Here is a 26,542-nt window from a genome sequence, read left to right on the forward strand (position 1 = left end):
TTCAGAGGCCTTAACCTCCACTGAGTTGGAGATCATTTTATGGTTCTTACGATTGTTGCCTAGAGTAACACTGCAAGAAATAAAGCTCTTCATCTTGAACAAATAGCCCTGTGATGTAAGAGCAAGTTTTTAGTTGACTGATCTAATCACTTCGAGTTCCCTTCTTAGTTTTGCATGACGAGGAACACAGGTCAACCCAACGTCCAGAAAACATGGGTCTGAAATATACAAGAATATACCTAAACAAGCTTAACAGATTTTTTTCCCCTGGTCTTGTGCAGTACTGGGCAGGCAGAGACCTAAACTCAGTGGCGACCTCTTGATGAACTGAAAGCTCTTCTTGAAGAGAATAATAGCAACACCATCTGCTCATTGTACATCAGCCAGGCTGCACATAAGCCTTTTGGGCCTACAATTTAGGAGATGGTGCCAAATTACTACCTATGTACTACTTTGATGTGACAGAAATCAGTACAAGAACCACATTACTGGAACTAAAACTTTGTTTCCAAGCCCAGATTGAATGCAGCATACAGCTATGCCAAATGGATCTTTGAGGTACTCCCATGACCCATGCAATCACTCACTTGCACAGAAATTGCGAAGACCATATTGAAAACGTTGTGGGCAACAAATACACATGCAGTATGTAGTGTGGAAGGAGACTCCCTCCTACAAATGAGTGCGCTCAATTTACAATGAAACACTCGGGTTTCTTCACCACATTTTTGAGTTTCATCCGTATTTATTCCAAATGTTTGCAAATCAAAAATCCATTTAGTAATCCATTTGATTATTGTTTTGTAACACAGTTCATTACAGGTTATCTTGCCAATGGTCAATACATCTTTAACACCCAATGCATTTCGGGTCCAAAGGAATAGACCCTTCGTCAGGGGACTATAAAATGAAAAGAAACAGGACCAATTAATTCACTGTCCAATAGTCACAATGTCAATAAAGTTACAACAGTTACGAAACCAATAAGACCAAAAAATTGCACATAGTCAATGTGGCGATACAATCATATTAAGCTAAATGTTATCTACTGGGGTAAATATAAAATTCCTAATGAAAAAACTATCGAATTTTAAAATGAAAGATGCCTGATTAGTGACTAACTGCCTCAGGGAAAACCTTATACTAATGGTACAATTCATAATCGCATAGCTATAAGCTTACAGTCAAACGGCGGGTCTACTTACTTGCGACGATCGGGTCTGCTACACGGAGTGTACTAACTGTTGTCGTCTTGGCGTTCTCAAAGTTACGCGCCAAATGTTAATAAGTAAGCGGAAGAATTATAGTTCCGGTCACGTGATTGGAAAGCCTTCCAATCATGGAGGTGCTATGCTCTAGTCACGTGGCAAGGTCTACTCTGGCTTCAAGGAAGTAAGCTATGTAAACATACTGTGGGCGAACAATAAACTGTAATCAGAAGTAAAACGTATCTGTAATAACACTGCTGAAAAAGGCTATTGACATCATATGTGCATGAAACAAATGGTCATGCTAGAATTACCCTACTCCTTATCAAGAGATCTCTCTGAAAACCAACACATGTAGTCTGGGAAATCAGGGTATCTGGATCATGCATCATTGCCATTGGAAGACCTCAACAATACCACCACCTCATTAACACGTTTGAGTTAGCAGGTAATTTACATCCACATCCACATTACTGGTTAAATGTGCCTTCTCAAGCTTGGAACTTTGCTGACTTGAGATGGTCATCCTAAGAACTTTGCAAGGCTTAAAATCACAAACAACCCCCACCCTATGGAGCTACAAAATCACTCTGCAAGACTCCCTATATTTTACGTTTTGGCAATAGTTTGTGGGCTCCCTGATCTTCAAGGTTAGTCTCAAACTGCTAATTTTGGTGTTCCGAGGAACTCTTTGGCACCCCCCTCCCCCCCCCCCCCCCCCCCCCCCACACACACACACACACTTGTTATCCCTCAGATGGAGCTGTTGCCTCACAAGTTTAACCACCTCTGCATAAGCCCTGCCTGGTGGCATCATCAGTTCTAGGATTTTATGTGCAGTACTTGTGATTGGGGTCATGCATACTGGCCTGTGAAAATTGTGTCCAGTGGCTTGGAGCAGATTGATTATTTGAAATGATCTGGAACATTGTGTTTAGGTTTTCTGGTAATCATGGTGAACATTAGACAGTATGTGCAATGAAAGTAGTTTATCACTAGAAATCCACCAGCCATCAAGATTAAGCTTTAATGGCACTTGCAAGATGATGGATGCTGCCTAGAAAGGATAACAAAGCCAGCTCCAGCTCCTGCTCCTCCCCTATGGTTTCCTTGTTCCCTGGACCTGTCTGAAAGAAATTAACATAGGTTCTCACAAGAGGAGAGCCCTTAAGTTCACCTGGCCAACTGCAGGAAGGCTGTGGCCATTCCAGTGCTTTTTATTATGAGGCTTTCCTTCACTATTAAATCTCTTAGAAGAGAACTCTACTCCAGATTGGTTGGTTAGATTTTTGTACTTTCAGTGACGTGCTGACTCAGATGTGATGTAAGCTGATGCCCACTTCAAGGACTTGGAAATATAAGCTTGGGCACAGAACTGCAGGGAATTTGCTGCTGACTTGTTTCTAGAAAGTCAAGAAGTGTGCTGACCATTTCCTTCTGTCTGTAGATTATCCCAGCCAGCCAGAGGGATCTAGAAACCGAGAAGCCCTCTTAACGCATGCCCCACAAACATACACCTGGGACAAGAAAAGAGCTGTCTCAAGAGCATATGGGCAAGATTGGCGACTCCATGCTTAGATATCTATTGTTTTGTCCTTTGTTGACCTTGCCCTTTGTGTAGAGGTCAAGCAGCCATTTGACCTGTGTGCTTTCCAGGCCAAATAGTGCCTGTGTCTTCCCTTGTGAGCTCTTTGTACTTTCAGCCTACATCCTTCTTCAATAATCTTGTCTTTCTTGCTGTGAGGAGCTGCTAATCGGGACCATTTAGGACATTCAGATTGTAGATAGCCCATTTTTTTAAGGGACTGCATTATTATACATTTCAATAATCGAATGATTGTTGAAAGAATATTTAGAGAATCTCACTCTGGTCAGTTCTATAGGGGTTCTAACATTCAGATTCTTCCCCTGGGTTATTTGGTAATAAGCCTCACGGCCACAACTATCGGTACGCCAGATTGAGAACAATGTGAGCCCCTACATAACTCCACATATCCCAAGATATTCTACCTTGGATGGGCGCCCCTCTTCATCAATTCCTCAGGGGACAAATAGATTCGCTGCCCTCTCGGGATTAGAAGACTGTGACTGACTGAGTCCTAGTTCTGATTCGACCGTTGCAACTTTGAACTCAGTGACCTACACCCTCTTTATACTGTAGGCAGCCCTCCCAAAGGGTGTGTATCCCTGTACTACTAGAGGTTAAATTGAATGTCCCCTTGAAGGACCACCCAGAGACAGTATTACATAATATCATCTCCTGGAACATCGCAGGATTGGTGGGGAAGTTCCTTGATCCAAAGTGGGTCAGGTTTATTAAGCAATTCCCAGTGATTTGCTTACAGGAGACTTGGATGGTGAAATGTAATCTATTCCTGGCGGGATGTAACGCTTTTTTTGTCCCCGCATCACTCTCGATGAGAGGTAGAGCTAAGGGCAGTTTGGTTATCTACACAGCCTTAGCTCTGAAATGCAGAATAAAGGACATCTGCTCCCCCCACCTAGATCTCCAAACTGTTGTTTTAAAGCAAGGGAATGTAAATCTCTGCCTGATTAACTTTTATAATGCAGTACACGCTGCGGGGTCCTGCAAGATCACCTTACTGGGTGAATTTGTTAAACAGCATTGTGGTTATCTTTTTACTGCCTCATGGTATCGGGTGATTTTAACTTGCGACCGTGTGGAGACCCGGCATTAACATGCATTGGAGAATTTGGTTGTGCAAAGATGGGGGGCCTACATTTTGAGCATTCACTGCAGGGAGACGCGCTTAATAATCTACTTAATGAGTTAGACTTGATCTCAGCTATGTCTATGGTAGATGATTCTAGAAAACAACTTGTTCCTTCTTTTAAAGGTCATAATGGGGGCTCTTTTATAGATTGTTTTTGATCTCTACTGGCCTACAATCTTCTTTTTTGGAGTTTAAAATTAGAAGTAGCATTTTTAGCGACCATAATCCTGTGTGTGTATGTCTCAGTGGAGATTTACTGTTTCAACAAAGGAAGAAAGTAGCGTCTGGCGTGTTGAAACTTACGGACGGCAGGCACTGACTTAAGTGGTCCCAGGTGGACCCCGTAGCATTCTATCACAATATCCAGGAATCTTGTGCTCCTGATTTAGCAGCATGTGTGTCCCTTGACTCTTCCCCTGAGAATATACTTAACGCCTTTGAGGCCATTGTTAATAAGGCGGGAACATTGTTGTTTATCCGCTCTAAAAAACCATCGCTCAGAGACCCTAAGTGGTTTGACAGTTTATGCTCGAGAGCGGCGAGAGAGCTAAAGGCGGGTCTGAGGTCCATCCCAAGAGATCAATCTCGAATTAGGGTTCTCCGCCTCAATTATAAAAGGGTCCTGGGAAATCGGAAATCCGAAATAAAGGATATCACGTGGAAGGAGCTCATAAAAACCAGACACGTTAGGTAATAGCTCGAAATTTTGGGGAATAATCAACAAACCCCGATTCGAAAGGGAAGGGGTGGACGTCATTGGCACAAATATCACAGAAGATGACTGGGTACATCATTTTGGGTCTATATTTAATTGTACCTCGTTAAAGTCATACCCGAAATTGGGAGGAAGTAATGAAACTCTGCCCCCCTTTACGCTTTGTGAAGTCGAGAAAGGCATCTCTGGCCTGACCTGTAATAAGGCTCCAGGCCCGGATGAATTGCCCCCAGACCTCTTTAAATCAAACTAGCACCTCTGGACCCCAGTCCTCACGGCTGTGCTTAATGCAGCAGTGGTGGAAGGTTGCTCAGAGTCGTGGGGTACCTCCACGATCGTTCCAGTTTTCAAGAAGGGAGACCGTAATGGCAATAGTTGCTATAGACGGATCTCCCTTTTTGATTCTGTTGTTAAGGTAGTGGGAGGGGTAGTCCTGAACAGACTGTCCACTTGGGCTGAAGAAAATGGAGTTATCTCTGATATTCAGTATGGGTTCCGCCCTGGGAACTCTACCTTGGCACAATGCCTTAATCTGTATATGATCCTCGGGAAGTAAACTGTCGCCCGTAAGGGTGCCATCTACATGGCGTTCATGGACCTTTCCTCCGCATTTGACTGTGTGAATCGGGGCAAACTGTGGCAGTCCATGGACGCCATGGGGGTGGATGTCACTCTAGTTTACTTCCTGAGGGATCTACACCGGGACACCAGGGCGAACATTAGATTCTCACAGGATCTTGGAGTATCAAGGGATTTTACGGTTACTCGGGTAGTAAGGCAAGGGTTCATTCTAGCGCCCTTTCTTTTTAACCTATATATTAATGAGCTAGATAAGTCTCTGATTGAAACTGGGGTGGATTTCCCATATGTAGGGCGAAGGGGTCTTCCCGTCCTTCTTTATGCGGACGATACGGTCCTTCTGGCTAGAACCGCAAGAGGCCTGCAATCCTTACTGAATGCCTTACGCAGCTTCATGGCGGATCGCGATCTAGCCATAAATAATTCTAAATCATATATACTACAGGTTGGGACCCACCGAAGCAAAATTATCCCTTTATGATAAATAATGAAAGTGCCTATAACCACAACTTTTTCCTACCTGGGCGTCCTGTTTGATGACAATCTAAATTGGGCCGCTTTAGTCGAGAGGAAAAGAGGGGAGATCATACGGGCGAATGCCGCGATCTTCAGTTTTGCAAGCAAAATGGGCAAACGCCCATTTGCTGCAATGCTGAAGTTATACCAGGCAAAAAGCGTTGCAATTGGTAGTTACAGCAGTGAGCTATGGGGATATGCAGTAGTGAGGGCATTGAGGTGGCGGAGAATAACTTTTTAAAACAATTATTGGGAGTACCAATGGGAATCTCAAACTTAATTGGTGATATTTTAGCCATGCACCCTTTGCTTTTCTGGCTTAAGTGCTGGCTAAATAAAGACCTTACCCTCAATCACCAGCTACTTAAAGAGGCCCTGGCTTTGGACAATATGCTTAATATCCTCTGGCTAAAATATTTTAAATCCTGCTTTAATGATTTGGGACGTCCGGACCTTTTCCTAAGCCCTGACACAATCACTGTCGGGGATGTGGCTTCGATTAAAAATACTTTTTCTCTATGGCAAAAATTCAACAGAGACTGGGCAGAATTGGCAAAATCCAGCGCTCGTAATTTTATGTTACTTAAAACTGTTCCATCGCTGGAACGATATCTTACCTGGCCCCTCTCCTCCCATGAGCGGTTCTTGTTAACTAGGTTCAGGTTTAACTATTACCACCTCCTACTCACTGTTCCAAAGGGAAGCCATAGTGGACAGGTATTGTCTCCCTGTGGCTGCGATGCTTCATCTCCACAGGACCTGACACACTTTGTTTTCTTTTCACTATTACGATGCCCCCCGGAGGTTTTTTAACATGTTTTGTATTAATATTTGGATGAATTATTTTAATACTTGCCCAAGATTAATGCATATGTTTTTTTAAACAGAAATTGCCCCTTTTATTGTTGTAACATTGCTTTTATGGTTTTCTATCTGTAAAACCAAATAAAGTATTTTAAGATTAAGACTAGTGTAAGGAAAAGCAAGATGTATTACTGGAAACAAGCGCTACATAAGGACATCCACTCATGCATGGGTCACACAGATAATGTTCCAAGGTCCTTCATCATCCTGCCATGTGCTCGCCCATCTCTAGAATTTTGATCACCTGTTGACAAATCTCTCAACATACTCGCTGGATACCTGGGCCAGTTCCATAATGACCAATCTTTTCTTTCATTATTTGCTCCGCATAATTACTTTGTCAGCCCCTACCTGCACTCGCCTACACAGATGGAGCATCCCCTTGCATGGGCCGCCTGTAATTAGATCCTACTAACTTGCTTTCTGTGCTGTAACTCCTCCCTCGGCTCACCCAATTGAAAATGCTACATTGACTTAATTCCCTTCCTTGGGGATTACCCTCAGAAACTTGAACACCTAACATAATCCTTACTCCAGGAAAACTCTGTTCGGATCTTTAACTAATGACTTTGCATTTGGCATTCCCTCCAAAATTGGTAAGATAAATGCAGTCTGCATTTGGCTGGACATACTACACCAATAGTCTTGCACGATCCGTCCCCCCCTTATCTATTGCTGTCAGGTTGACCGCTTTTTCCTAACATCATTGGATGTATATCATTGCATTACTTTGACCATCATTGTATCTTCATACCATTTACTTCTGCTTCCTCACTTCACCCCTCCCATTATTTTGACCAGGTATTCCGGACTTTAAAAATACCTCTTACTTCAATCCTATCACTTATCCTATTCCATACAATCCAAAAAATAATGTTAACAAATGACATATCCTAAACTTTCCCTCTAAAAAAAATGTAAAAAACATTCAATTTAATAATGTTAATAAGTGCATCTTTTTAATTAAAGTAAATATAGTTTGAACCCTTGTGAATGTCAAAAACTTTAATAAAGTATATTCTATACTTAACCGTTACAAATGTTACATTATTATTATTTTAGTTGAGATTAAGTTAAATCATAAAGCCTAACGCTATACCAATATAAATGTTAAGTTAAATTGAGGTTTTTGTAACTATATGAATGAGAAAATGTTTAATTATTTGATTGTGTTTTTAAAGAGAGGCAGGCAAGCCCTAAACCCCTAACAGTCAAATCAAATCAACTTTATTCGATTCAAACAAAGAATCATAAAATCTTACAGTTCAGTACAGGTTTAAAAATGAGAAGAGTTAATACATTTATTAAAAATGGGTACAGTAAAAACGCTTGCCAATTTAAAATACAGCAGTTAAAAACTTCCTTTTAGTGATAACAGACCTCAAGAATCTTGCCACTACCACACATGTAAACAAGTCCGGAAGCAATTGTAGGTATAAGTAGGCTGGTCTGCATTGTCTAAAATGTAACAATTTCATTAGAGCCTATATAAAAATAATCCTTAGGTCTGTATAAAATTTGCAGAAAAGCATACATGAATAGTTGAATGTTTAGAGATCTGGTTGCAAGGACAGCATATTAATTGACAAGAACAATTGTTGGTAGTGGGAAAGGTTGTCAAACTATGAAAAATATCTAGCCTAAAACGTGTCCATACAAATCTATGTTGAGCATTTAAAACGCCAATTAAATACGTTGCTTCGTATAAAAGGTCAGTACCAATTGGATATATTGTACGATGGACTTCTCAAGTTCTGCTGTTAAACACTTTTCCTCTAAGTTGTTCAGGCATGTTTTCTTTAAGGATGCTCTTGATAAATGCAACAAAGGTTCAGGATTATCGTAGTATTCTGAATGACAAATATCCTGCATAAAATTCTTTATGTACTTCAGCCATGGAGTTTTTAATACATGGTCGGCACCCCAACAGTCCTGTATGATGGCTCTGCTAAAGCCTGTGTGGTCCGATGTCCAAAGCTTGTGCCATAGGAGCACTGGCTGCACCCTTATTAAATCTTCTAAATAAGTTACACCCAACTCTGCATGACACACAAAGTTTGAGCAACTGGTTGGGAGCCCCAGAAGATTTTTAAGAAACCCATTTTCTACCAGCTGTAAGGAATTGACATCTACGTGTCCCCACAACTCAGAACCGTACATCACTACTGATCGGTATTTGGCGTTATAAATGCTCATCATATCCCTGGGAGATTTACGTTCCATTTTCCTAGAAAAATTATTCAGACCCACAATTGATCTGAGGAGCTGCATTCTTCTCGATTTCACTGCACTTTTCCAGTTACCATTACTATCGAACTGGATTTCCAAATATGAAAAAGTTGATGGTTGGGGTAAAATCTCATTTCCTATTAAAATCTTGCGTCCCTTGGCTAGCTTTCGACCAGCGTTCATAAAGTACGTTTTACCTATATTGATTAAAAGACCTAGGTTCTCGATAAAATGTACAAATTTATCTAAAAGATGCGGAAGGGCATTAGGGGTGCGGGCAATAAGTACTGCGTCAGTCGCATACAATAATATGGGTACTAGCCTATTGCCAATTTGGGGTAGATCGATACAGGAGTCCACAAGAGTGCTGCTCAAACCATTGATTTATAAGTTAAATGATAACGGCGCAAGCACACACCACTGACTGACACCCTTCTTAATGTCAACAGGGCTTGTGCATTCACCATTCATACCATATCGGATCTTGGCAGAGCTCATTGAATACAAATATCTGATGAAGTTGACGATAGCATGGTCAACGCCCATCGAGGCCATAATAGACCAGAGTTTATCATGGGCGACACAGTCGACTGTGAAGGTCAAATCCACAAATGCCAGGAACTGGTTGCCCCCTTTTATTTGTGTATACTTGCTCACTAGCAAGTTCAAGTTAATGGCCTGCTCTGTGGTCCCAACACCCTGGCACAATCCATATTGGAAGTCGGACAGAATATTGTTACAGCCTGCCCACTCCTGCAATCTGTCCAGCACAATACCAACCCACCACCTTGACCAGCGAGTCCAGCAAGGAGATGGGTCTATAGTGTGCAGGACAGTTGTGGTCTCCCTTTTTAAATACAGGCACAATATGTGATTTCGACCAGGATGCTGGAAAACCAACTTCCCAAAAAGACTTCAGGACCAGGGTCAAAAGAGGCCCCCAGAGATCAATGTTGTCTTAAAAATGTCAATCGGGATCCCGTCAGGGCCAGGAGCCTTCCCTCCCTTGCTAGCTCCAATTGCCCGGATCACCTCCTCCAATGTGAAGCTAAAATCAAAATACTTTCACACTGGAGTGGGCCCCGGGGGAGATATCTCTCATGCCGGCCACAGAGTTCTCTTGGTCTTTTTCAGCTGAACCCATATATAATTTCGCAAAATGTGCCACCCATTCTTGTTCTGTAATTGCTGCCTCTACTCTGGGTTTATCATCGTCACAGCATAAGAGAGAGTTTACAATACGCCAGAATGACTTAGAATCTTTACTCTGGTTTGCTTCCTGCAGACGGCCCCAAGCCTCCTCTTTAAGAACCTTTTTGCGATGTTTTAGTGTTAGCTTATAGGCCCGTCTACAGTTTTGTACTTCTGTGTTATTCCTAGGCGACTCCTTCAAGGCCTCCTTTACATTATTGTGTGCAGAAGTGCACATGTGGTCAAACCATCCTAGCTTTTTCGTTGCCCCTCATCTGTTTGGTAATCAACCCACCACTAATCGCCTCACTAATGTGTCCAAAAGCCTCCACGACCGTACTAGCATAGGCAGTCTCATCCAAACCGACCTCAAAAGCCCTACTCTGTTTTATAATGACATTCTGTAAAAATTGAGATGGGTCAACCATGGACCAACGCAGGGTAAAGCCGTTTGAACGGGAGAGTACTGTATTCTCCGCGGCAAGCATGGATTGCCCTTGATCAGGCTTGCTCTGAAGACTAATGTCCAGTTCAAAGCTCTGAGGAAAGTGATTGCTCATACCGATATAGTGTAATGTAAAGTTAAGAAAAAGTGCAGAATAACGTTTGGGAAAGAAAAGGAAATCAGTGACACTCTTACCCCTGCTGCCATCAAATGTACAGGGTACTGCAACCAGGCAGCCAAGTTTGTTAGTAAAACCTAAGTCCTATTTAAAGAGCAGCTCATGAAGTTTCTCCCTGTACCCTGAATGAACAAAGTGGGAGGCATATTTACCCAATGGAGAAATCGTGCCACATACTTTATTAGCCTGCAATTGGCAGGGTTGGATAATAAAATTACCCCCCAAAGCAAGATTTTATAATTTGTACCTTTATCCAAGATAGTTTCCAGTTTCTCATCAAGTTTATGTCACAGTTACAGGCATTGTTGTAAAAATTAACTAAGATCACTGAAATAGAGGTCGTAGAATCAACCTGGACAATTTGATAAAATGGATTGGATGAATTTACTGTTACACTGTTGCTGGCCAATTTGTTAGAAACATAAACACAGAGGCCACCCTTTGATCTACCATGACTGGATGGAATAGCTCAGTGATGGAAGGTTTTGAAACCATTAAGATGTATAGGGCTGTTGGCCCAGGTTTTTTGCACCATCATGATCACAAAACCATTCATGAATTCCAGCCATTCTGGAATACTATGTTTACTGCAGAGCCCCGCGACATTCCAGCTTAAAACTGCAAGGTTATTCCCTGATGATTTCATACAGATCTTATTATTATTATCAATATCGTTTCCGAGAAGGTTACAATAACCAGTAGTTATAAGCCACATTCCCAGAGGTATTAGTCTCTAGGATAGACCCATAAGCATCCTGACAATCACGGTTACTGCAAAGTAGATCACAATTGTTACAGGGAGGAATTCATTAAAGGCATTAGAAGGGAGACTATTATTTTTTAGAAAGTATGCATGAGGAGTCGTTATATTTAACTGATTTGGGCTCTGCTCGTTATTGCAGGGTACAGTGCTGTCACCTGGCCTCTCAGCATCTAAGTGGGCATCAGCCAGTGGGCCCTCTCTACCTAGGCCACGGTCCTCTTGTGAAGCGTCAAAAGTGTTTTGGTCATCCCACGGGTCAGGAAGGGTTAGATTGGGAACTAATCCTTCTGGACAGCTTACAGTAGACTGGCTCAGCACTGTGTGACTAGATGCATAGTTGAGTCAATATATTTCTTCCATGGAAGAGAGTATATCTAATCTATTGTGTCGTGGTACACTAAATTGTAAATGATTGGCTAAATATGTAGATCTCTGCTATTGTGCCTGGTGATGGATGTAATCTGTTGGAGGGTAGAAGTATCCCAGGGGAAGTAAGTTTAGATCCCTAGTTGTCACATAAGTGCTACCAAGTCTTTGTAGAATCTCCCGTGTCAAGCTGGGCGTTCTAAGAGTAATAACAATACAATCGCCAGGGAGTGTTTTTTCCCTGGTCCCTACCCATCCGACTCTTCTCACCATTTTAAACTCGGTGAACAGGGCTTCTGTTAGTCCGGTCCTAGTTCCGAGCCAGCAGAGTGCCTTGTTCCTTAATGTCGCCCACATTTCATTAGCCTGTGAGGTAAGAGATGGAACATTTGCCAATATTATATATGCCTTGGCTTCTGGGGGCAAGTGCAATCTCACCTCTTCCATGTTCTCCCTATCCGTAGGGGCTGCACAAGGCCTTGGCAACTTGAGAGGACGTCTGGCGTTATTGTGTATTACGGCTCCAGAAAATTTAATGTTGGTGGTATTCTTGTTGCCTTCAAGTGTCCTGTCTTGTGTTTGAAGAGTGCATGACATGGGGCATGAGATGAACTGCCAGTATTCAGTGTGGGTGTGGGTTTTGGAAAAGTTTGCAAGTGATGAACTGAGTGGGTAACTGAGCTTATGCTTTCAACTTTCTTTTTAATGCTTCCTCTATTTCAGGTACCCTGGCCAGCAATTTCTCTGGGGGAGCTTTAATTGATGCATAGAAATTATCCAAGACCAGACCCTCCCCTGGAGCAACAGCAACATGAGAGGGCACATTTTGACCATTCAAATTGTTCATATTGTTTAGGACCATGTCCATACGTTCTAAGCTTCCATACAATTGGGCACATTTGGTGTCAATAAGGTCCTTGGACTGGGTGAAAACACTATCCAAAAGAGGCTTACTGCCCTCGGTAACCGCAGCTTCTGAAACAATGCTTGGCGTAGGGAGCACAAAATCATCGGTCTGTATGCCAATGGAATTGTTTGGATTGATGGAGAGTGAGTACCATGGGGCTCCTTTAGTGCTTTTGATTTATATGCACCTGTGCCTAACCCCGTTTACGCTTCGCAGGTAACTCTCTTGTCGTACCTTCACAGTGAATTTTAGAGGTCTGAGTCCTTAAAGATATGCTGGGCTCATTGAGGCCGCTGAAGGTATCCTTTATGGAGACCCTCGGCTCATAGTCATGGTTGAGGGGCCTGCAGCGTACCCTGTGGAGAGGGCGACAAACAGGTTCGGGGGGCAGTTGAAGCAGCAATGCCTAATGATGAGCGCCTTTGTAAGGAGGACGGATCCAAAGATAACCTCCTCTTCGTAAGTTGGATCTCATGAGTAAGTAAGGATTCTGCCCTTATAAGGAAAGCGTCCAACGTTCCTGTAACCCCTGAAACCCCCTTGTTTTTGCTCATTGTTAAAAGTAAGATCTACACGCCGCAGACAAAGGCACAGAGTCACAAAATTAAGGCCGGGGTATGGCCACAGTACAGTACCTGGCAAAATAGATCATAGGGCAGGTCAAGGTGTCCTTTCAGGGGGGGTCGGGCCCGTCGCCCTTAACCCCGGTTTTAAGCGTTGCTTGGCTTGGCACGGTGCCGATGATGCGGCTCCTGCCACTCAAATGCTTAAATACTTTCGCCTCTCTAGGGGTCACAGCTGAGTCAACCTTCCCTGTGGCGTGGGGCTCCCGTTCTCTGGTTTTTAGATCCCATGTTCCAGTAGCTCATCCAGTCCAGATTTTTCAATTTTGCCATTCTGTGCTAAGAGCCCTGACAACATAGTAGTATAAACGTTAGTAAAATTACAGAATGCAAAGAAACATGGATCAGATGAGCAATATGCATGTATTCTTTTGAGCCCTTTTCACCAACGAAGCCTCTCCTTCTATAACATATCCTTTGGCAACATCGTCTACTGCTTGCTTTTCTCACACTATTTACATGCGTACTCTACATTTGTTTTTTTTCTCACCACCTTTTTGGCCATGCTCTAAACAAAGATCTGAGGCTCCCTGATAGTTTCCTTGCAGTTGCTCAACCACCATTCTCTTGTAAATCTACAGATGACCTCTTCATCTAAAATCCTCGTCTCTGTCAGTCTTCCTTTAAATAACCCGGTTATCTTTTTCGTATGCCAGGAACTGAGGAATTATACTTCATCTCAGTATGTGATTGGAGTCGTTTGTTCTGCCCACATCCACTATGACTAGATTCCGGTTGCAAGCAAAACATCCACCAGAATCTTGTCTTCGCAATTAAGTTCCCAACGAGCATGTGGAGATTGAGAAACCTTAGGGAAGAATCAGTGAAGAATCCAGTCAGGAAAGAAATGAGGTAGGCTGGAACGGGTTGGTTTATGAAGGTTTATTCAGAAAGGTAAGTTAGCATCTATAGGAGCCCACGCCAACCGCCACACTGGAGTACTCGGAATCTCCTACGCAGAGGGTTCCGAGTTCCTGGAATAAGCAGCACACGAGCCCCCCCCCGCGAGGATACCACACATCCTCCTTCCTTAAAAAGAATAAACATAAAAACAAAACCAAATAAAGATAAAACAAATAAAGATATCATATGAGAATCTCATCAACCAAAACAACTTTGAAGCTAAAACAACTAAAGCATGAGATAATCATTGCAAATTGAAAACACAAAATTACATTCCCACTTTGTAGTCTTTGAACCATGAGGGAGGCTTCCTTAGCCGAGGATTAGACTTGTTGACAGGAGGAATGGGAGCTGCTGAGGGCATGGGAGCAGAAAAGGAGAACCGCCCACCATGAAGAACGGGAGCACCACCAATCCTGTTATGGGGAACACCAGCATCAGGTGGTGAAGATCTATCACCTAACCAGGGAACCTTAACAACTTTGGAAAGACTCCAAACATTTCCATCAGACAACTCCACCACCTGTCTGCCAACTCTAACTACAACCATGGGATCAGAAAAGTGCGACTCACCAGATCTAATGAAACCAGACTTCCTCACGCGTACCCAATCAACCTTACACGGGCTAGTGACAGCATCACTGACCAAAGAAGAACCGGGTTTCTTGCATTTGCCACTAATAAGATCCCTCATCCACAGTTGGCTCATGTTACAAACACCCTTTCTCCCCCGCATTTTTTCAAAAGGAGACAAATCCCCTTCAAAACTAGGAGTATTTCTGTAACTCCATAAGAGTTTCTTAACGGCATCATAACAATTTTCACCATTACACACAGCCAGTTGTAAACCTTCCTTAAGTACTCTGATCCACCTCTCTACCATGCCATTGCCTTGAGGATAATACACGGAAGAACGTTTGTGAATTATCCGTGGTTGCAACAAAATGACTTCATCTCAACTGAAGTAAACTGCGTACCATTATCAGATAAGATAAAAACCGGGAAACCTTCTTTTTCAAAGATAGAATTTAAAAACTCAATGATGACTCTAGCTGACACATGCGGAACAAATTTCACCTCAGGCCAATGAGAAAATTGATCAACTAAAACAATAGCATAGACAGGACCTTGACCAAAGCTCATTGGACCAGCAATATCAAGTGATACACACTCCCAGGGTCTGGAAGGCCTAGTAACAGAGTCACGTTGATATTTCACAACTTTCTGAGACTTGTCACTTACACAACACTCTACACAAGATCTAACCTTTCTTTCAACAAATCTGTCGACACCAGGCCACCAAAATTCACTTCTTATTCTCCTCTTCATGCTGGACATGCCAGGGTGGCCTTCATGAGCCATGTCCAAAACCGTTTCTCTAAGAGTTTGAGGAACAACCAAAAGTAGACCCCTCAACAAAATATCACACTGAATTGACAACTCTTGTGCAACATGGAAATAAGGCAAAACCCTTTGCGACAAACTCGTTATGACAGGCCAACCATTCTTAACAAAAGACAGCACATTCATATAATCAAGATCATCATCACAAGCAACCCTCCATTCGTCCTCTTTAATACATCCATTGGACACCTCACAAATTGATACAACCTTATCAGGATCGTCATCAGAGCAACTTGATTATCATCTTCCACGGGCAATCTCGAGAGAAAGTCAGCTAGAACATTTTTCGCACCAGGAATGTATTCAACTAGAAAATGAAAATCTTGCAATTTATATTGCCATCTCGCAATTCTGGAAGTAGCTTTGCTACAACCTTTAGTTGTGAAAAGATCCACAAAAGGACGATGATCAGACCGTACAACAAAATTGGTACCGTACACATATCTGCGAAAATATTCAATACCCCACCAACAGGCCAAGGTTTCTTTTTCTATCGTAGAATATTTTACCTCAGCACCACGTAACGGTCTTGATGCGAAAGCAATAGTAACCAAACCAATTTTCTGCTTTTGCATCAATACCGCACCAATGCCCACATTGCTAGCGTCGGTGACAATGAATGATTTACAGTTGGTGTCAAAGGGAGATAAAGCAGGAGCAGAAATAATATACTTCTTAACAAAATTAAATTGATCTTTACAATTGGCATCCCAAATAAATTGTTATTGATTTTTCATCAGATTTCTTAAATGAGAAGTTTTGTCAGCAAAAGAAGGGATGAATTTGGCATAATATTCGGCTAGTCCTAAAAAAGACCTGAGCTGATCTTTGTTACTAGGTTCAGGTGCATTTTCGATAGCTTTGACCAAACTCAACTTGGGAGAACTGCCCTTCTTACTGATGGAATGCCCCAAGTAATCTACAGAATCCCTGCTTCTCCCTCGTCGCCAGTGAAGAATCCAGTCAGGAAAGAAATTAGGTAGGCTGGAACGGGTTGGTTTATGAAGGTTTATTCAGAAAGGTAAGTTAGCATCTATAGGAGCCCACGCCAACCGCCGCACTGGAGTACTCGGAATCTCCTACGCAGAGGGTTCCGAGTTCCAGGAATAAGCAGCAGACACGAGCCCCCCCGCGAGGATTCCACACTTAGTTACTGAAATAATCTATTTGTAGGACCCCCTTCCATATGCGTTCTTTTCGCTGTACAGAATTATTCCTTTTAATGCAAGCACAATATTCAGCTCTCTCCACCAGTCATCCACCAATCTACAGCAACAAAAAGCTGATTGGCAAGCGGCCAAATAAAACCGGATTTTAAAAAAGCAGCCTCTTTCTAATGAGTCACTCGCCACTCTATATCCCCCTGTACGCTCAGCCAACAGATACTGCATGTGCCAAAGTTCAGATGATTCATCTGCATGGCTCTCACTTGTGGGACACCCTTCCCTCTCTTCACCAGAATTCAGTTGAGCCTTAAGGTTCACGCCACTTGATGTTACCATGTGCCTTCAATAATATGTACTATTTCGTGTTGCTATGTACATGCTTTATGTTAGATCCCTTTAATACTAAAATATATTCCTTCAGTACAAGTCTGGTATACTTTTCTAGTTCACCATAGAAAATCAGAAACTGTTGGTTTTGACATTGTTTTGAAGACTTTTGATATGATACAAGCCAACTTGAGCCGTAACAGGAAGGCGAGACGTCTTTCATGTGAATTTCTTCTTCATTAGAGCAATGGTTACACCGTTGCTGTTCTGCCAATTTGATTACAGTATATTACTGTGTTTCATAGGCAACCTACTGAAAATACTGGTTCAAAAGTATAACCTTTACTAGAACAAAATGCAGTTTTAACCAGTCATATGAACTAAAGCATGAAATGCATCCTTTTGTATCTGGGTACATTGTTGGTTGGCAGCGTCTGTATGTCTACCAGGTATGTTCTAAACGCACAGTACCTTGTTTGCTTACAGGTTGGCTGCTTGTACCCACTGCATGTTATTGTGTCAGCCGAAAGTACAGCATGCCAGGTGTAGTGTGATGAAAGCAATAGTAGGCTTCCAAGATAAAAGGTTTGTCCCTTCTTTGAATGCGCCTGTATTCTAAGCTGCAGATGGAGACGTGAGCTTTAATGTCTCAGATTTGTTGTATAGCGCAGGTATTACATGCTGCCAAAGAGACTGCACTAACCAATTGCAGCCCTTTGACAGCAAAATCAATCTTACACAAAGAGGCGGTGAGAGTGGGGACATTAATAAGCGCCATCAATCAGAATTGTAAAAAGTTTGCAACTGTGTCTGTGAACATGAAAATATCTACGATTCTTCTTCACAGTTTTAACTGATAAATTGAATTAAATAATTAACAGCTTGTTAAATTACTTTCCAGATCACCAGCATCACCAGACATCTTAAATTCAACAAAACCTGAGAGGAAAAAATCTAGTCTCAACCAGGTATGATGGTTCTGCCTTGTGAATTTTACAAAAACAATGGATGGCTTTCTTCTGGCATAATTGATTTTAAATTTATTTGCAATTTAATTTTGTGTTTGCAAGTGGTATCCTTTCGTTAGGAAATGATTTTAAGACCTCAAAGGACAGCGCAGCTGACATCCATGAAGCATCTACGACGCACATAGAAATATAGGATGAGCAGCCTGTCATGGGATGGGTGTAGTAGTCCTTGCCTGACATCTTATTTTTCCAAGGGGGACTCAATCTGATGTGCTAGGCGTGTTATGACTTGGGTAAATCAGCGACTGGCTATAAATTCAGACGAAAGATCATTTGCATCCACCAATAGACTTGCATTCCTCCACTGAATGGGTGGTAACCAGCTGTTTTTGGCTCTAATATTTGTTACACGTAGACAGTCGCCAAAAAAGGATATCTGGAAACACAAACCTGTTTAGCACCAACAGAAGTTTTACTTTCAGAGGTTTTTTCATAGAAATGTTTTACTAGCATTTCCCATTATTAAGTGAATCGTGTAGTGGGAGACATACTGTGGCATGTTGACCCTAGAGCAAGAATCTCCATATTACTTTGCTGTATCCCATAACCATTGCTTCCTTTTTTAAGCCACAGTCCTTGTGCTTCAAGGAAGATGCTGTTGATTTGCTCACAGTTACTTGCATTCTCTGCATGAACTGTCAGGGTGGGATTTTGACCTGGCTCCACCTAAATGGTGATACAGTAATGGGCTCTGAATAGCCAGGTGCACCTAGCGTACTTGAATGCATCATCTGTGGGCGAACCATTTCGAGTTAAAAATTTAGGGATCAGCGTAAGTTGAATCAGTCAACACTGCCAGCTATTCACCCCACAGTGTATGTCCTATAGTGAGATTTTTATTTAGAAAGTAATTTTCTTTACTAGCGTTTTAAGAAAGTCTAAATTCTAGTAAAGTCACCTGGAGAGTATTTTCTTTCTTTACTCTGAACACTCAGCAGCAAGGAAACAGTAACATATTACTTCATTTTCTGTCATTCTTCATAAAATCTACAGTTTATGCAAGCGGAATATGGAACAAATCTACCCTGTAATCGTTACCTAGACACTGTCATCAGTTTCACCCTGGGTAGTTCGTCTTTGATTCAAAGGCTTCTCCAGGTTCAAACTCCGATTTTATAAATTTAAAAAAATTAAAAGGAAGGAGAACTAGGAATGGCTCATTCAAAAATACTTTAAAACTAAATCTTTAAACCGCCATCTCACATCAGTACATCTTCAGATGAGAATATGTAACAAAATATGCCACCCGCAGGTGTTAACTTTCAAGAACAGTCCCAGAGTGGGATAATGCTAGTCTCCACATCTTAACAATCACTAGTATAAAAACCTTTCATCAGTGGTGAGAGACTATGGGGAGTATTTTGCTTGTTTGGATGGTCTTAATTTCTCCACCTCTCACTACGTCAATGGGTTTAAAATGGAGCTCGTAAGAAAAATGTCTTGACAAATATACTGACTTCCTAATATCCTCTAACCTTCGTCTTCACTCAAACGCATTAGCAGTTATGGCACACCAAGGTATCGTTCCCCAAATAAATACTTATCGATCTGACTTTCTTGCATCTTACAGCTGCCTATTGGACCAAGGTGGGTGATAAAACTGCCCCATGTTTCCTTTTTAATTGAAATTTGCAAGCAACTTAACCAGCGCAAGTTCAGATCACTGCCCATCTTTTCATAAGCTTCAAGACATACCACACACCTTCCAGGTTGGTACAGAGAAGCCAGATGTAAGATTATTCTTGTACTACCCTTACAGGATATTTGAAATTTCAAAGTCCTGTCAAGTGTAGCTGATGCCCTAATGTTGGAGACCCTCTAGTTCAATATCTGGTATAAAGTATTGTTGAATTATGTCTTCGTACTTTGAAAGACAGATTCCCTACTTTGTGTCAAAGGAGCATCTTCAAAATGTAAAAGAGATCTGATTCAGAGGCAAGGCCTTTTCAGATATAGGAATCTGAGAAAGTATCAAGTTTTCCACTAGCGCTTTCTCCTTCTACAGCCTTAATTCTGTTATGCCTATCTTGCTCCTGTCCTGTTTTAAAAAATGTAGGATATTCCCTAAAAGGGCTGAAAAGGGATGGAGCTCCTTTTCCCTACACAAACTTGAAAAGTAGTTTTTGTAGGGCATCCATTGCCACTATGTCAGTGGGGAGCTTACATAAAATCCATACTGTGTGAGATTCCTTGTTCCCTCCTTTTGTTGTTGCAGCATTATAGTTTGTGCTGGTTACCATTAAAGAAACCACTACGTAGAATATTGAAATATCTGGGTTGCAGCTACTGCATTCCAATATACAAGAATCTGGCTTGTACGATTGTCTATTGCAGAACGCTTTGTAAATGACTTCGTCCGTGTTAGATTTGGGGGTCTCTAGTTGGCAGAGGTGAGTACCGTTTACCAAATAGGTTCCCATGCGTCTAGTCAGGGTAAGGGCCTACACTCCTAAAATAACCCCTGCTCACCCCCTTGGTAGCTTGGCACGAGCAAGCAGGCTTATCTCAGAGGCAGTGTGTAAAGCATTTATGAACACATACAGTAATACAGTGACAAGACTAAATATGGACACCACACAGGTTGTATTATAAAAAGAAGTATTTTTATATAGACTTAACACAAGACCAAACAACAAAAAATCCACAACACTGTACACAAAAAAAGACTTAAAAATAGGTGGTTCACTTAAAATCAGTCTCTAGCAACCAATAATTCCAATGTGAGTTATCACGATGTTGTGACACGAGAAATGCCAAAGTACAGCGCCGACCGCAGGTGCGTTGCGTCGGGCCCAGAGTCAAACAGTCCCCCAAAGAACCGTACCTTGGAAAAGCGATGAAAACGATGACTGCTCACGGCGTCGAGGAAGTGTGGGTTTGTTGGCGCTGCGCGGCGTCGGTCCTTACGACCCTAGGGGAGGTGTAGGCTCAGTTCCTTATTGCAGCGCAGGGGAGGTGAGACGACAGTTCCTTACTGCTCCGGGGAGGTGATGTCACAATGGCGCCGAAACCACAGTTCCTTACGATGTCGTGCTGTCGATGGATTCTCGGTCACCCACGTCGAGGATCGGCTCCGCGATGTCGGTGTCCGCTTCGGAGTTGATGCAGCCCAGCAGCAGGCGTCGGGACCACAGCACAAGTCGGAGCAGCGCTCACGGCTTCGGGCAGGTAACTGCGTCGCTCGCTGGTGTCGATGTGGCATGGCGCCTGGCGTCGGGTCTATGGTGCAAGTCGGAGCAGCGCTCACTGCTTCAGTGCAGAAGACTGCGTCGCTCGCCGGTGTCGGTGTTGCAATTTCCTTCTGCAGCAGTTAAAACCGCAGTTCTAGATGCAAGTAAGCATGATGGATGAAGTCTTGTATCCCTGAGACTTCAGGCTGGAGGCAAGCTCAAGTTCAAGCCCTTGGAGATTTTCCTCAAGATGATGAAAGCACACTCAGTCCTTTCCTCCTTTCTTTGGCACTGAAACAACCACTGCAGGCCAACCCCAACAACACGCAGCTTAGGGGCAGTCTTTTCCTTCAGTTCCACAGTTGTTCTCCTCAGCAAAGGGTTGTCTTGATTCCCAGAAGTGATCTAAAGTTCTGGGGTCTGGGTCCCCCCTTTTATATACCCAAACCCTTTGTCTCTGAAGGCAGAGAGTGTCTGTGCCTAGTCCACACCAGTTCTGTGCAGTCCTGGAGCACTTTGTTTACAGGACTCCTTCTTACCTTTGACAGTGTGGGCCCGGGTCATAAGACACCCCACAGGAGCTGGAGCCTGCATTGTGGAAGGCATGCACAGCCCTATTCAGGCCCAGGTGCAACTCCTCCCACCACTCTACATGCAGATAGGTTATTCAGCCCTGTGCTGACTCACCCTGTCTCCCGTAGCCCTCCAGCCCCTGTCTCTCAAAAACCAGACAAGGAATACACAACCTAGAGGAGGCAGGCTTGGATAGTTAGGCAAGAAAAGACCTACTTTCTAAAAGTGTTTTTTTCAAACATAGAATGTCAAAACCAACTTTACTTAAAGATGTATTTTATCATTCTGAGTTCAGGCGTACTAGACTCGAATTTCTATCTAGTTCCCTGAGTCATTTAGGATTATAAGATGTAATAATCAAACTGCCCATTCTGGCCTATGGGGAACAGTTAGCCTTACAATAGTGAAAAACGAAAATGGCTGTAATTCACTATCCTGACATGCCACACACATCAGGGCCTGTCCTACCTTTTACCTACAAGGCACCCTGCCCTTGGGCCTACCTTAGGGGTGACTAATATGTAGAAAAGGGAAGGTATAGGGACTGGCAAGTGGGTGCACTTGCCAAGTCAACATGGCAGAACCAGACTGCACACAGGCTCTGCAATGGCAGGCCTGAGACACACTTTACAAGCTGCTCCAGTGGGTGGCACAATCAGTGCTGCAAGCCCACCAGCAGCGTTTGATTTACAAACCCTGGGCACAAACAGTGCACTGTACTAGGGTCTGACAAGTAAACCAAACAAGCCAATCATGGAGTCACTAATCCATACATCAATTTACCACAGGGAGCACTTGCACTGTGGCCCTGGATAGCAGTGGCACAGTGCCCAAAAGCTTCTAAAACCAGCAAAAACATAAGAAGCAACAGCAAAAAAAGGAAGGGAGACCCACGCCAATGGTGCCAGGTCTAACAGTCCGCTTTAGTATAATCTTGCTAAAATGCACTAGTACCCTATTTCAAGGGATGGGAACCAAACTAGAGGTGATCATTGTGCTCTGTTCTGGAGGATTTTGTGAATGTTTCTATATATCCGCTGCCTCCTCCTACCTAAAGCCTACAATATTGTGCAATATGATGATCTAAAGACTCCAGTCCCTTGCGAGAACATTTTGACATTAACCTAGATCTTATTGAGTGTCCGACGCCAAAGATGTTTTTTGCCTCCCGGCAGTTAGAATGCCACACAACACAGATTGATGCAATGTTACAAGATGGTGGGGGAAGATGCTATCTGCATTGGGAATGGGTGACTTTGAGCACACTTCCAAAACATTAAAACTGTCCAGTGTGATGTTGATGTACCACTCTCCAATAGCAAGTTATGCTCTACTAACATTGATGGTTTCAAATTAGCTTTCAATTGTTAATCAGTTTTTTTCTATATTCATGTTTTACATTTCGTAGATCGCTTTGGTGTCCACTTGCTTAGTTATGTCAATTTCTGTTTTACCTGTGATGTCTGCCAGCCATGTAGCTTCACATATGACAAAATCAAAACTATGTCCTCCAAGCCCTCTCTCTCTCTTTCAATGTCTTGGTTTATGTGTTTGCTAAGGCAGTGCTGATGTAAACACTTGTATTCGATTAATGATCAGCAATGAGTCCTAACATCTCTTTTTTTATTTGTAGTTTTCCAAGGCAAATGCTAAATTTCACAAACTATTTCAGGATGTACCAAATGAAGAACTAATGAAGCAAAGTAAGTGTCTCCTGGCACAGCATCTTAAATGTTGTTTTTCTTGTTTGGGCTTTTTCTTGGTAAAGATCGGCTAACAGTATCACAAACTGTTCTATGAACCATGCAATACTTTACAGCAGTGCTAATGACCACTTTTAAGAGTCCATAACCTTTAAAGAAAACATTGAAGGTACTGTAGAGAAACAATGACTTTTTGTCGCTCTCGGAAGGCAGGTGTAATTGTCTAGAGTTGTCAACCCAGCTCCCCGACAGGTGTGCCCTAAAAGGGTTGGTTGATTTCTGTGCAGTGTTCATTGTCCACAGGGTACATTGTGCTGTAGCAAACTTAACAATTGCATGCCTGGCTTCTCTTGGGGTGGCATCTTTTCAACTTACGGTGTCAGTCTTCTGTGCTGAGGTAATTCGAGTGTTGGTCTCCAACCGCATTGATGTTTGTTTCGGTTTAAGATTAATGTATCTCAATATTGCAACACCTACAAAGAAACAATGTTGTTAAAAGGCCTGGACCTGAGTAAAGGGCTAAAGAAATATTTGAGGGCCTGTAATGAGGAAGGCCTTTAACAACCAGTACAGCCCGAGGCAGAAGGACTATAATGCTATGAGAACATTCCACTTACTAAGTGTGAAGGCTTATAAATTAAAAAGGGAGAAACAAAAAACCCAACATTGGGTTATTAGCGCAGAAGGCCTTGTGGGCAGCTCAAGCCACATCAATATTCAGTCTCAGTTTCACTGCAATATAAAGTTCCGAAGTGAAACCTCCAATCAACATAATCAGTGTCGTCTTGGGTAGTCCATGGGTATAATGTGAATGAATACTGACTTGGTAAGAGTTGAGATTGAGGCACTACAGACTCGGACAAGGATGTAAAACAGTAAAAGCACAAAATTTGTCATATGATCATAAGGCTTGAAGTATTTTAATTTCTCATACTCCAGAAATGCTTTTCAATCCTGACCAAGCCTCTCACCCATACTGTCAATTGTGTGTAAATGTTTGACACTTCCATGTATTTTATTTGTATGTGCATGAATACCAACAGAAACGTTTGGAATAAATGTGCAGCATTCAGCACAGTTTATGGCACAAATGATTCCTTTGTCTGCTAGGACAAAAACAAGAGCCATTCCATTTTGTAAAGTAACAGCTCGCGCAGCAACTTATTAGGTAGAAATTAACGTTAGGGCTGTACCAGTTGGGTTTGCCACCTCCTCCAGTACTTTTACCACTGTGTATCTCATAGATTGTCAGTCCCATTCCATAGCCCGGGATCAATATGGTGAAGAATCGTGCCGTCAAATGTTGCTCAACCTGTGAGATAGGTGGATGTACAGGAAGGAAAATGTAAAATTCCTGGCTCAAATAAGCAGTATAGCAAAATCCAGACCAGTCCTCGGGCAGCCCAAATGCAAGCTTGATTTCTATAAATGTATTGTGTCCCAGCCCTATACGTAATTACACTGCAGGTGAGCAATATTATAAAGATACTTCATGAATGGTTAACTTTGGAAGAGCATCGATAAGAAGTGGGCTCAATGTGCTTAATGATGGAAACATGTAAACACTATTTCCCCTGAATATACTTCCAATTCCAAATTCTCAGACTAGTCTGTGAGCAGTAGGAGCTAAATGAGCAGCAGGAGGGCAAGGTCCATCGGTCAGGCAGGGGCATCGCCTGATCTCTGAGAGGCAAGTAATGCAGTTGTCACAGTCAGAGATGAAGTGCCTGTGCAGGTGTTGGTTGTTGCAATGTTCCTTCTTCTCAAATGGGACTAGGATTGTGGGCACTCCACCATTGGAGTTGGTGGCCAAATGGGTGCACACCGTACATGAATAAAATATTTAAATCCTGCTTTTACTGCTTAATAGCTTGCAGGAATCTGTTGACATTGTAGATTGCTTGTCTGTTGCCTACCTTAGGAATTAACTCAGTGTAGGCAGTTTCTTTTAGCCCACTGGCGTCTTCCAGACACAGCCATAGAATGATCCAACCAGATAAGCATGCAACAAACAGCTGGCCAGATACTTTGAAGGATCAGGTAGCTGTGAGGCTTCCCACTACTTTCAGACTATAGCTGTGGACAGGAAGAGGCACAGTATTCTGATGTTCATCGGCAAGAGCAGGAATTACTTAATTTTCTGGACCAGTGTCTCTCTGTTCTGTAGCCTTCATGCAGTGTGATGCTTGAACCCATGCAAGCAGTCCATGACAAAAAGCACAACAGTGTCTGTGATGAGCAGGATTTGGTGTGGTCCTTGCAACCATGACTGAAGCACAGACTTCTGCTAGTGGATCTTGAATGTATACCCCTTCGCTGGGCTGCAGCTTCTGGCAGGCTTTGGCAGGACTGGTGAGAAGGGCAGCTTGTACCTGGATCCCTGAAACAGTTGATACAGCAAATCATGTATTTGCCACATTCTAAAGTCAGATCATCATTCAAGCAAATCAAGCACTTTGTAGATACTAGAGGAATAACCGGAAGGATCATGGGCCTTCCGATCAAAATTTCAAATGGGTCATTTTATTGGATACTTATAACTGAAGATTCTTCAACTTGTGAATACAGCCAGGTGCCACACTGGATCCAGAGAATTTTGTCAGCAATTCAGTGCAGCTCTGTGTCTGGTCCATCCAGCCCCAGATGTGCCCTTCGGGGCCCTACATAGCTGCCACCTGCACATGGTGATTCCCGTTCCTTTCTTTGCACACCTTCTGATGCAGATCCGGTGCTTCCTCTTCAATTCTGTCAGGCCTGACTGACTTTCACACACAAATTTTCTCTCCAGAGTGCAAGGAACCTGTCCACTCCAAACACAATAGGTTTTAGACCATGTAAGCATTGTCAGAAACAGATGTAGGTAAGCAACCCCCCACAAGGTCGATTTCTGTTGTCTGGGCTCCATACATAATTCAACGTCATGCAACAAGTGTGTGAAGATGAACCTGA

The 26,542-nt window shown here is 42.6% G+C and overlaps 1 protein-coding gene across 6 annotated transcripts in view; it reads left to right on the plus strand.

Annotated features, from left to right (window-relative positions):
- GRAMD2B (GRAM domain containing 2B) overlaps positions 1-26,542 on the plus strand; it is a 463,109-nt gene that overhangs the window by 307,034 nt on the left and 129,533 nt on the right. For all 6 annotated transcript variants that reach the window (XM_086961100.1, XM_086961104.1, XM_086961099.1 and 3 more), the window contains 2 exons: positions 18,021-18,087; positions 23,524-23,593. In XM_086961100.1, coding sequence (XP_086817226.1) covers positions 18,021-18,087; positions 23,524-23,593 — 137 coding nt within the window. The remainder of the gene's footprint in view (positions 1-18,020; positions 18,088-23,523; positions 23,594-26,542) is intronic.

The sequence above is a fragment of the Lissotriton vulgaris genome, chromosome 3_1, assembly GCF_964263255.1.
Source record: "Lissotriton vulgaris chromosome 3_1, aLisVul1.2, whole genome shotgun sequence".
NCBI classification, from domain to species: domain Eukaryota; kingdom Metazoa; phylum Chordata; class Amphibia; order Caudata; family Salamandridae; genus Lissotriton; species Lissotriton vulgaris.